Genomic DNA, 11,876 nt, shown 5'->3' on the forward strand with positions numbered 1-11,876 from the left:
CAAATACCTCTTGGAAATGCTTATTTCCAAACAGTGGCTTGAACACGGCTGATGAAAAAGATGAAGAATAAATAAGACAAGGATAATAAATTAGACATAAATTAGCGTTCAAAGCGCGCTGAAAATGGAGCGGCTTCTAGTCCGGAAAAGACGGTTAAACTGGAACACTAAATGACCTCACAGTGAAGAAGTCGTGCATCTTCAACCTGTTGCCGTGGCAACTGTGGTCTGACCGCTCTCACACTAAACATCTCCGATTGAACTCAGTTTGGATTTTTATCCACAAGAAGTTATAAAAATGACAGATTTGGGAGTATTTTTTTGGTCTGAAAGCGCAGCAGGCTGTTTCCCTCATGGTTTTTCCCCACGACACTTTGGGAATTACGACTATTCATGCGCTTCCCTGGAGCTGCACGTGGTGACCAACTCGGGTTCCAGAGAGTCTCGGCCGGGGTCAGAGGTCAGGATCATTCATTCATTAGCACGGACAAACACGCGGAGCTAAACAAACAGCGAGTGAAGGTCCTGGAAACGCATTATATGGGAATCACATTCCAGATTGACATACGGTCCAATTAATTCCCTGGCTGTAAATGAATGGACGCCAAATCCTCCTGAAAAGTTGACTTTGGTTATCCGGCCGCTTCGCCGGTGCCGTTTCATTAGACTGTTGAGCGGGCCGCCGCCACGGAGCGTGCTCACACCCATTTCTGGCGTGCCGAACACACAAACATCTTATCTAAACAGGGTCTGCCACTTCGATGCGTCTGCGGCGGCGATCCGTCCGGCCTGGGCGAGGGGATCTGCAGCTCTGGGATCTGATTGTTAAAGTGCACGCCATGTTATCTCTGTCTCCTTTCACCGTCCCACCAGCGGCACTCCCTTTTACACATCGTCGGGACATTTATCTCCCACAATACACCCTGTCTGACACACACACACACACACCATACCACCCAGTGTGGGTGCCTTTAATTGGATAAATTAGTCCGTAAAGTCGCTGTCAAAGTGGCAATTTGTAACAGCCTCGGTGATTGATGGGAGTTTTTAAAAGCACGATCCCAACCCTGAAAGGTGTGTGTGTGTGTGTGTGTGTGTGTGTGTGTGTGTGTGTGTGTGTGTGTGTGTGTGTGTGTGTGACCTGAGAAGTTGCAGGGGGAGGGAGGGGGCGACAACAATGTTCATTCTCTAAAAGTTTGACGGATTTACGCAGCGCCGTCCAATGGGAGCGGAGCTCTGCATCACACCGTCCAATCAGAATCGAGCTCTCTCCTTGGTCCCGCCCCCGAACATAATTAAAGCGCACCAGCGTGGCGGAGGTGTGTTTGGAGTTCGGCGGCGCGTCGAGCGCACGGGAGGGACGCGGACAGAAGACTCGGAAGTTTTCGGGCCGTCCCGAACCGAGCCGGGTCGGTTCCGCGGACAGCGGGCCTGTAGACCTCCCCACGGCCGGCCAGGAGTCGTGGAAGTCGAGGCCGGAGTGAGTCCGCGGGCTGCGGCTCTTCCTCGTTCGGCGTCGGCGGCGGCGGCGGCGGCGGCGGCGCACTCCCTCCCTCCCTCCGCCACATCCGCACAAAGAAAGTTTGCCTTGCTAGGCTGCTAGCAGCCCGGGACCATGAGAGGCCGCTCGTAGCCGCACGGCCGTCGAGCTCGGTGCCCGCCGGCCGCTGGATCCACCGGGAAAACATGACTTTCGCTCTCCGTGGCCGACTTTTGCAACGGTTTCCACTCCCAGCCTGGCCCCCCATCAGTTGAGGAAAAGTAGTTCCCGGACCCCCCCCCCCCCTCCCTTCACACACACACACACACACACACGGATCACCTCCGTCGCTGGATTCCTGATCGACCCCGCTGATCCGGATCATGTCTGGCCGGAGCGGAGGCGGGCAGGCCCGGGGGGCCACGCTGGCCCCCCAGCCCATCAAGGCGACCATCCCCTATCAGCTGTCCGGCAGAGCGCGGCCCGGCCGCCGGGAGGGCCGCCCCTGTAAGTCCTGCACACCTGCAGCCACGACACGCTTTCATAGCCTGTCCTCCTTCTCTTTGCTTTGGTTTTGTTTTGAAACCCGTTTGCCGAAAAAAAAAAAAAAAAACGCCATCGAGCAAAAGCGATGTTTAGCAAAGTTTTCCAACCCGGGCCGGTTTCGGTGGGGCTCCTCCGGGGTTCACTGTTGCTACGAGCAGTGGCTCCTAGTGATGAGCTTGGCCGCTGTGCATCCTCTCAACCCTGAGGAGCATTTAAAGGCAGACGTGTGTTATCTAGAGATCCGGCTCCAATTCTGCACCCGCTTTTTTAAATATTTGCACCAGTGAACTTGTGACCCCAGGATAAGCCCCTAAAAGATGACCGCTCGTCCTTGTCATGTGTCAACTAAGTTGTGTCCCAATGGCAGCTGGAAAGGCTCAAGGGCAGCCGCCGGACCCGGGCATGAGGAGGACCATGTCTCTGGACGCCATCGTGGGGCCGTACCTGCAGGGCCAGTGGCCCAAAGAAGCGGAGGTCCAGGGGGTCCAGTCTCGCAGGGACCAGTCCACCCAGGTCAGCCCCGGGAGGAGCTCCGGTCCGAACCCGAGCGGAAGCGCGCCTCGTAGCCGTTTGGATTTCTTTTATTGTAAATGTTCATGTGTTGTGGTTTCGCTCGCGGGTGTAAGTGAGGTGGGAAGTTTTGAAGTTTGCACGCCAAAAAAAAAAACCAAAACAGACAGAACTGCAGCCTTGAGAATAGCCACGAGCTCAGCTGACGAGGCTGTTTCGGCTGAAGCCGTCCTCTGCGGGCCCCTGCCCCGGCTCTGGTGGTGCCCACATCCTCCTCCCCCTTTGTGTTTTTTTATCTCCCGTTCTTTTACTGCTCTTGAAGTGCAGCTGTGTGTGTGTGTGTGTCCGCAGGAGAAGATCATCTCTGTGAAATATGTGTGAAATGTCGGTGTGTGTTCACATATCTGCCTGTGCTCCCCCAGACCCCGGACTCCTGGGCAGACAGAACCCAGAGGAGCAGCAGCAGCAGCAGCAGCAGCAGACACAAGCGCTCGGCTTCGTGGGGCAGCGCCGAGCATCTCCAGGAGGTAACTCTTCAGCCGTGTGTATTTATAGATTTTGCTAAAGTTTTTTTATTTCCCCCCTCGATTCGACAGCGTTGAGCAACAGGAGGTCGAATGACATCACCCCGAGACACGTTCCGCTTTTCACGAGCGTTCGCCACCGCTGCTTCATGTACCAGCACAAGAGAGTGTGTGGGGTCTCGTGTACAGCGTGGTCTCTGCAGGTTTTGAGGGGCTTCCTGTGTGTGTGTGTGGAAGCTAAGCTGGTTGACTGACAGTAACCTCTGTTCATTGCAGATCGCTAAGCTAAAACAACAGCTGCAGCAGCGCAGCAAACCTGGAGTCTCAGGGGGGCACGACAGAGACCGCCAGCGTGGCTATCCTCAGGGCAGCTGTAGCCTAGGAACTACCAGGGTACCTCAGCCTTTAATTAACACCACACACACATTATGTCATCGACTCGCACGTACACACACACTTTAAGAAGCAGCGGTGTCCTCGGGCCATCGGGTCCTTAACTTCACATTTGGTCGAGTATCATTCATGAAAAGGTTGGATGGTGACGCTCGCGGCAGGAAGTTCATGTAAGGAGTCCGTGATGAAACAGGAAGGCCACGGCCTCGCAGAGCTTCTGCTTTTCTGCAGGGCTTTTTGCATGTTCTGGTTTCACTGTGCCAACCTTCAGCAGTCTGTGGGAAGCTGACACACACACACACACACACACACACGAGTCTAGTTAAAGATGAGATGATGATGAGAACAACTTTATTTATCCCGAAGGAAATTGTTGTGCCAGAGTTTCAAGCAAAAACATAACAATAATAGATAATAGTAGGAAGGAGGGAGAATAAGAAATACAATAAAATATAAATTGTTAAGGCTATCAGTATTTTAAGGTCTTAAGTACAAAGATTCCTACAAAGAGGAATTAAAAAGTCTAAAGACGCGTTTGTTTCTTCTATTTGGACGCGGCGGCGTCGAGGACGATTCCCAAGCCGCCTTCGGCCGCACGTCGTGGAAGCTTTGCCCGGCGGCGCTCGGAAGGCAGAGCCTAAAGTGTGTTTGTGTCCGCAGACTCAGCCCATTCCCATCCCTCACGCCCCGCTGTCCACGCTGGTCCCTCGGCTGCGCTGCAGCGTGGAGGGTCTCAACCAGGAGCTGGAGGGCATGTTCATCTGCCAAACTACCAATCAGCAGCAGCGGGTGACTCTTCCTCGTGCCGGACGCACCAAAGCCGGGCTTTTCTCACGGTGGAGAGGTGGAATAACGCTAACGTCCCTCTTTGTTGGTCTCCTCCCAGCTGCTGGAGGTCCCAGATGGACACAGGGCTCCGCTCCCCCAGCAGAGCGGCGGCGGCGGCGGCGGATCTCAGAGCGACTCGTCCTCCGTCACGCCGCTGTCCTCCTCGCCCTCCCCTCCTCCCACCTCCGTCTCCACCTCGCCACCCGATTCTGAAGACGCGCTTTTGGATCCGCGACCAGGTTTGTCGAAAGGGGAAGGTGGGCGTTCGGACCGCATGAGACGCTCCTCACCGGCGGAGCTCAGGGCTCTTCGGCCCATTTCCTCCTGCAGACTTTGCTCATAGCAAAGTCCTAGACAGCCACATGTGTCTGGGCTCCGAGGTGTAAACCACACTTCTGCTCAGCAAAGTCCCAGACGCCATCGCTGTGGGCGACAGCGGCGCTGAGCGTTGCTGAGTTGGCATTTTTACACCAAGCGTCACAACCCGTGACACCGAAAAGTTTTTTCTTCTTCTTCTTCTTCTTCTCCGGGGGGTAAAAAGCGTCTCCCGGAGCCGCCCGCCGTCCTCGGACCGATCTCCGGGCCGACGGCGCTCCAGACCGTAGTCCGTGGGAACTCGTTCGGTGCGCACGTGCAAGGTTTTCTCTATTTTCGATGAACCTTGGCACATTTCCCCGGTCCCGTAGTGAAAGGCTGCACCTCTCTTCGGTCTGCTCCATTCACAGGGTGAAGCCAAGCAGAACATCCGTTCCGCTCGGCGGCTGACAGATGTGACCGGGCTGCACCCCCGAGATATTTGGTTGCTTTTTAAATGTAAATATTCGTGAAATCACAGCACGGCCTTTCGGTTTGAACGGTTTTAAGAGTGTCTGTTCATACCTTACACTCTGTGTGTGTCGAGCGGAGCTGTTCTATGAGAGCGTAGCCGTTAGCAGCTGCCTCAAATCCAACATGTGGCTGTATTGACATTTGCTTCCACACACACACACACACACACACACACAGGGTGAATCCTCCAAAGATCCCTGCTGGGTCAGATGATTGGACTCCTGAACACCTGACAGAAGCAGCTAACACGAGCTAGGAGCCTCAAACTGTAATTATCTGCTTAAATGAAGCGGCTGGTTTGCGCTCCGGTCTCGCCGTGCGCAGCTGAATTAGTCAAATATGAACCCCTTCCCTCGTCACCTCGTCTACGGTCCCGTCAACCTGCCGATGTGTCCACAGACCGAGCACAGAAGAGTCCCTTCTCCCAGGGCCGGGTCAGCCTGAGCGAGGCCGACCTGTCCTCGCCGCTCCTGAACGCCTCCTCGCCGGGACCCAACAAAAGCTGCTGCTTCCAGAGAGAACCTCCGGAGGGCTGCGAGAAGGTCCGGGTCTGGGAGGAGTCCAGGTAAAAAGACCTCTTCGGACGTGAATATGTTTGACACGCGTCAATCCTCTGCTAGCGTGCCGCACATGATCACCGCAAACCAGGATTTATGTAGAAACGAGTATGGAATCATTGACATTTTGGGGTTTTTGGGCTTTTCTTTAAATGTACAAACACCACATGGGAGCTGCAGTGTTGAGTATATTTGATGTCATTTGTTACACGTAAGTCATCTTCCACAGCTAAGCTAACTTCACCAAGGTAGCGGAGATGTGAAAGCAAGAGAGGTCTCCTTCACCCATAACCAGTTAGCATTTATAGATTAACCACCAAACCCAGACTGCACTGTTCCACATGCATCAGCAGGTGTGTGTGTGTGTGACCTGTTTCGGACGACATATTGAGTTTGGAACAGTTTTTTTTTTTTTGTTTTGTCTTTTTTTGGGGGGTTTTTTTTTTTTTTTTTTTTTTACTCATCGGTGTGCCGCCAACCTTCTGGTTGGTGTCACTGCAAACGCCACACGTCTGAGCGTTGGACACGTCTTCTTATCTTTTGCTTTTAAAAAGAGTTGATATAAACCCGCTGCTTTCTGACAGTCACACTGGCGGCCCCGCAGACCTTCCACCTCCTCAGCTTTAGCTACAGGCTGCCGATGGGTCATTTAAATGATGAACTGAAAGCTGTCAGGTAGATCTTAATGGCACGGGAAGAACAAATGTGGTGCAGGTCTTCAGTGAGGACCTCCGGGCTCCTCCTGCTAATGACTGTTAGCATCTGGTCTTCAACCCTCAGGAAATAAGACCTTTGATAGCGTTCCCAAGTTTAAAGCTCCCGAATGGAGCCGTGCAATGTTTTTTTTTTTAAAAAGGACCAGGAGTTCGTACTGAGAGTTGATCCGCAAATGGGAAAAAAGGTGATTTGTGAAACACCGAGATGCGAGGATGTGTCATAAGTCGCCTTCTTCTTCCCGTAGCACTGGAAGCCAACCAAAGCCGGCCCTCATCTCCTCCTGCCCCGACCCCAACAAGATAAACTTCACCCCCCACGGGGGCTCGGCCTTCTGCCCCGTCAGCCTCCTGAAGCCGCTGCTCCCCTCCATGGACCTGTTGCTCTGCAGCCTGGCGGCGTCTGCGGCGGGCGGCTGCTCCGGCCCGGGAACGCTCTCCTGCCAGGGAACCATCTCTGGTAACCCAGCGGGTTCTCCAGATCCTCCTGGGCTGTGAGCGGCTTTCAGCCCATCGGCTGCACGTCTTCCTTTTCGCCATCACGCCGCGGCCTTGGACATTGCTTTGTTTGAGTAAATTGACTTTTTTTTTTGCCCCCCCCCCCTTTAAACAGTTTTTAAATATCCTAATGTTAAAAAAAAAATGATATAAAAATGTATTCATACCGACGCAATCCAAAGGATGTGCTCTACAAGCTGCTTCTTCAAGTTTCCCGTGTTTTGTGACCCCTCGAAATGAAGTCGCCGTCGTTTCCACGATCCAAAGATCTGCTTTGGCCAAACGCGAGTCTTAAACGGCAGGACATCACGGCCTCCGTGATGAACACCTTTCCTCTCTCCAGAGCGTCACCGTTCCAAAATCAGCCGCAGAAACAAACCAAGAAAAGCCTCTCGGTGACTTTTTTGAATGATTTCGAGCGATCGGACCCGATCTCCAGAGATGACCTTGCGCCCTCGGTGCACGCAGCGTGACAAATCAGTTGGGTTCTTGTTTTTTGTTTGTTTATGAATACATTTCACACACGCGTGATTGTTTCTGGAAGTGTTGGGAGCTTGGGTAGCGTCCGTACCTAAGGGTCTGCTCGCGCTTTCCTGCTTCTTCTGTTTTCTTGTTTACCTGCAGAAAAGCACGCCGTGATGGACGGGTTCCTGACGTTCCTGACGTGTGTTTTAGAGTTCCCACCTTTCACAGCCTAGTTGACTACCTAAGCGGTTTTAGCGGTGTACGTTTCTCCTCCCTAATGTCGAACCTTTTCTCCGAAAACGTTCCTCCACTGACAAGTTGACGTTTGAGTAGTTTTTCTTTTTTTTTTTTTTTTTTTTTACATCTAGTAACCTTTTTTTTGCACAAGTTGAACTGCTACCTTGAGTTGCAATTTTCTATATAAATATATATATTCTTTTTTTTTTTTACTTTGTAAACTCAAGTAGTTTTGTGTATTTTCTACATTTTGTAAAGTACCTGCAAAATAAGCTAAAAAAAAAAAATCCTGTTACTATTAGTTTTTGTTCTGTCAATATACTGAGGCAGGTGTTACATGATATATTGTATCAGGTAGATTTGTATGCACTTCCAGGAGATACTTGTTCCACACATTAGTCCTGGGTTGGTCTCACAGGTGTGTGTGTGTGTGTGTGTGTGTGTGCGCGTTTGTCTGATTGATTGACTAACTTCTAGTTTTAGCGTTCTGTTGTTGAAATAGTTTTGAAAATGCCGCCTTTTCTGATTTAAAAAAGCCGCAAATTCCAGTGTTTATCTGTGGATGTTGGGAAAGTTGTGTGATCTCAGGTTCTGCGCTTTGTCCTCATGAATATGAACGATGTTTTGTCTTTGTGATTCATTAAAATAGTCTTTGAGTCCAAGCGTCCCTCCGTTCCTTCTCAAGAACATAGATGCAACGATGATCCCTCCGGCAGCTGTTTGCCGCAGCTGTCTTTGGTGTTCACCCGTCCTGCACGTGAGACCTCCATGTTCCAGCCTTGAACCACAACATCTCTGAGGTCTTGATGGAAACCTCAAACACTTCCCAAGCCACGGCCTCCTCCTTACCTGCTCTGTTATGTCTTCCATAAACGTATCCACTTGCTGCTGCACGTTTTCAGGTCGTCCCTTTCGGAGAAGAAATGCCTTCGGCGCGCAAACATCAGCCAAATTTGACCCCTGCATTGAAGCCATCATGGATGCACCATGAGCAGAAGGCGACTCAGGAACGGCACCAGGGGAGCAGTGAGGGGTTCAGTGTCTCGCTCGACAACACTTGGACGAGCGAGGAGGAACCGGGGGATGTTCAGTTCCAAGGACGACCGCTTTCGCTCCTCAAGAAGCTCCAAGGCCAGATCCCAGGAGCCAGGAGTCCTTTGAGGGACAACCTCCGAAGCCCCTTTGGACCTCCCTGGAGTAGCTTTAGCTTCCCGCTCCGCCGTACTTCGCCTGCTTCGCTTTCGGCGGCTCGTTTTGGGACCAGTGAAACTTCCAAGGTGGCATCAAGCGTTGCTTTTTCTTCAGACCTCGCCGCGAGGCCTCCGACCGCAGTATCAGATGTGCTGCGCGAGTCCAGCTGTTCCCCCAGCTGTCGCCGGGCCGTCTCATTCTTCTACGAAGCTCTTCTTTCTCCTGTCCTCCTCCTCCCTTTCCAACCCCTCACCGCAAAACGTACAATTGACCGCTCGATGGCCGACACGCCTTCCGTCTCCGCTTTGTGACTTCGCCTCTCACCACAGAGGTCCTCTTTGTGACATCGGCGCTCCCCCTCGCAGGCGCTTTGTGGGACGCGTCTACTTCCTGGTGGAGTCAATGATTGTCAAAGGCCACGGCGGCTGTCATCGTTATCTCCTGACTATCAAGTGGCGCTTACGGTATGTCAACAGCCGACGTGAGAAAATCGAGAAGACAGAACGACAAAGACGGAGGGGGTTTGAACCTCGGAGCGTCCGGAGGGAAGGCGGGAACGAAGGTACCCTGGTTCCACGCGACGAGGGGACGGCTGGGATTTATGAGAAGCGACGAAGGGACATTGAGATTCGAGCGTCTTCTCTGGAGGAACCTTTTCTAGGGCAGAGCTGAGGAGGCCTCGGCAGCCTCCAGGGGAACCCAACCTGAGATGGTGCTAATTTAAAAACCAGAAAAGAAAAACACGCACATCCGTGTTATGTAAATGAATATGTAAATCTTCCCTTTGGGGCATTTTTGGTGTGCTGATCTTTTTCAAAACTCTAGAGAAAAGGAAACCTCCATTAATATTATCTAACCGTCCGACCGCCAACGTTCTCCTGATCCTGACGCTCTCCTTGACTCATTAGCTCGTAGTTGCACGTCCACCTTGAAGGTCCGATTTAGCGTCGAAACCCGGTAACTAACTACCCGCCCAACCGTTGGTGTCCCGGGTGTCCCGGGTCAAACCTCGGTGGGTCACTCGGGTCACCTGTTCCACAGAACCCAGAAGAACATGGTCATGGAGGTCAATGCATGCAGAGGTATTCTGTGTGTGTGTGTGTGTGTGTGTGATAAGGCCTGGTGTCTGCGCACGTAGACCTCCTTTGCAGGCAGGCGCTCGGCCGCTGTACTCGCAGCTGATTGGCTGTCCGCGGAGGCTGTGCGCACTTCACGCACCGCTCGGGAGCGCGGGGATGTTGCGTGTCCGCGGAGCCTCCAGCAGTGGACCGGTCTCTTCCACGCAGCGCGCCAGCAGAGAGCGGGACCTCCGGCCATGCCGTCCGTACTCGGGACCGTCTTCCAGCAGATGAAGAGCCATCCGGCCGTGAGTGCGGAGCTTCTCCCCGGCGTGTTTGAGCGGCCAAGGACCCGCTGACATTGAGGCGTGCGGTGCGGAGATGCGGGGGCCGAGCCGTGCGGGGCCCCTAAAGACCTCCTCAATTAACCCGGAGGAGATGAGCGACCTTCTAACGCGCAGAAAACTCTGGAAAGGAGAAACTTCTGGCGTGTTCGACCTTAGCAGATTCACACCTGTCGCTAAGAAAGACTCGAATCACGTTGTTATGAAATGTTTATTCTGTCAGTTTGTAAATGGATGAGCAGATCAGAAAAAAAGGAGAAGAATCGATCGGATGGGGAGAAGCGGCTCCGAGACCAGTGTGTGTGTGTGTGTGTGTGTGTGTGTGTGTGTGTGTGTGTGTGTGTGTGGAGGGGGCATTGGTTTGAAATAGACCAGACATGTCAGGATTTAGGAGGCTGAGTCATCAGGATTATCACACTGCAGGAAAACATGGCGAAATAAAAATAATGAAAATGAAAATTAAAAAAAAACCCCAACAGATTACAATTGTTCTAGCAGCGTATCAGTAGTTGTTGCAGGGCTGATCTCCACCTCCACCCAGCTGATAACAGGGACCATGACTGTGCACTGAACGTCTAACAGCAGACAGACAACAGACTCCTTCCTCTCTAGGAGGCGTTGACACGTTGAAGGTCATGTTCATGTCTCGTGTCCTATTTGCTCCACCAGCTGATTCCCCTCTTCATCTTCATCGGCGGAGGGGCGACCATGAGCATCCTGTCCCTGACCAGGGTTGCCCTGAAAAACCCCGATGTCTCGTAAGTCGGCGGTGGAGTCGCCTTTCCGTTTAACGTGTGTGTGTGTGTGTGTGTGTGTATCGTGTCGACCCGCGTGAGATTTGGTTTTCTTCCCACCTTCAGATGGGATCACAAAAACAACCCGGAGCCCTGGAACAACCAGCTGCCCGACCAGCAGTACAAAGTAAGCAGAGCCTCCTTCCTGAAGCAGTGTTTTGCAAAGAGCCGTGTCCTCCTGCTCACCTGAGCGTGTTCACCTTTTCAGCTCCTGACCATAAACATGGACTACTCCAAGCTGAAGAAGGACAGGCCTGATTTCTAAGTCCCGCCGCCCTCTGACACCGAGGAGCTTTTGCACCTGTCGCCTAAAATACATGGAATCCTGTAAAACCGAATGAAAAATGAATCATACTGTGCTACGTTGATGAATAGATTGTAATCCGGTGAGCAGAGAATGAATGAACAAAACAGACGACCATCTGTTTTAATGCAAGATGTCTATTTTTGCTGTATGTAAATGATTAAAGTTATTTCAGTCACGCGTTTGTCATTGCAATGTGTCCTGCTTCCACCTTTTTTAGATCCTAGGTGCAGGTTTATCGTGCCTTCATCATTGTACCCTGAAGTACTTTTTAAGATATCGATCAGGCGACATATTGATATGCTGCATATCATCAAAATGAACTGCATTAACATTGCAGTGTCAGTTCTTAGATGTTTTAAAATCTTATGACATTTAAGATAAGGTGTTTTTTTTACCTTTACCTGCATTTACATTTCCCTCAGGCAGACGCTGCGCTATTTTCAAACAATGGTAATGGACGAAGGACTAGAATGCAGACAACAGCTCCAAGTTCTGTTATTTGCAAGAGAACATTTACATGTTCTTGTGATCAGGAGTTTCTGTGTGAATGCCTCATCATGTTCACAACCTCTCCGTGAGATGTGTCAGACATTTAGAATTTCA

The 11,876-nt window shown here is 51.8% G+C and overlaps 2 protein-coding genes across 2 annotated transcripts; both read left to right on the forward strand.

The window, feature by feature from the left end:
* Positions 1 to 1,335: 1,335 nt before the first annotated feature.
* Positions 1,336 to 9,605, forward strand: LOC147215059 (protein FAM117A-like). The gene is made up of 8 exons (XM_086140977.1): positions 1,336 to 1,987; positions 2,394 to 2,539; positions 2,959 to 3,063; positions 3,337 to 3,453; positions 4,114 to 4,242; positions 4,340 to 4,520; positions 5,509 to 5,674; positions 6,628 to 9,605. The coding sequence occupies exons 1-8, from the start codon at positions 1,864 to 1,866 to the stop codon at positions 6,875 to 6,877; spliced, it is 1,218 nt and encodes a 405-aa protein (XP_085997103.1). The 5' UTR covers positions 1,336 to 1,863; the 3' UTR covers positions 6,878 to 9,605.
* A 253-nt stretch (positions 9,606 to 9,858) lies between these two features.
* LOC147215060 (cytochrome c oxidase subunit FA4-like) lies at positions 9,859 to 11,448 on the forward strand. Its single transcript, XM_086140556.1, has 4 exons — positions 9,859 to 10,136; positions 10,842 to 10,930; positions 11,033 to 11,093; positions 11,175 to 11,448. Exons 1-4 carry the CDS (start codon positions 10,086 to 10,088, stop codon positions 11,229 to 11,231), a joined length of 258 nt encoding a protein of 85 aa, XP_085996682.1. The 5' UTR covers positions 9,859 to 10,085; the 3' UTR covers positions 11,232 to 11,448.
* Positions 11,449 to 11,876: the final 428 nt, after the last annotated feature.

This window comes from Fistularia commersonii, chromosome 33 (genome assembly GCF_037954325.1).
Source record: "Fistularia commersonii isolate RoL2024-O1a breed Wild chromosome 33, RoL_Fcom_v1.0, whole genome shotgun sequence".
Taxonomy (NCBI): domain Eukaryota; kingdom Metazoa; phylum Chordata; class Actinopteri; order Syngnathiformes; family Fistulariidae; genus Fistularia; species Fistularia commersonii.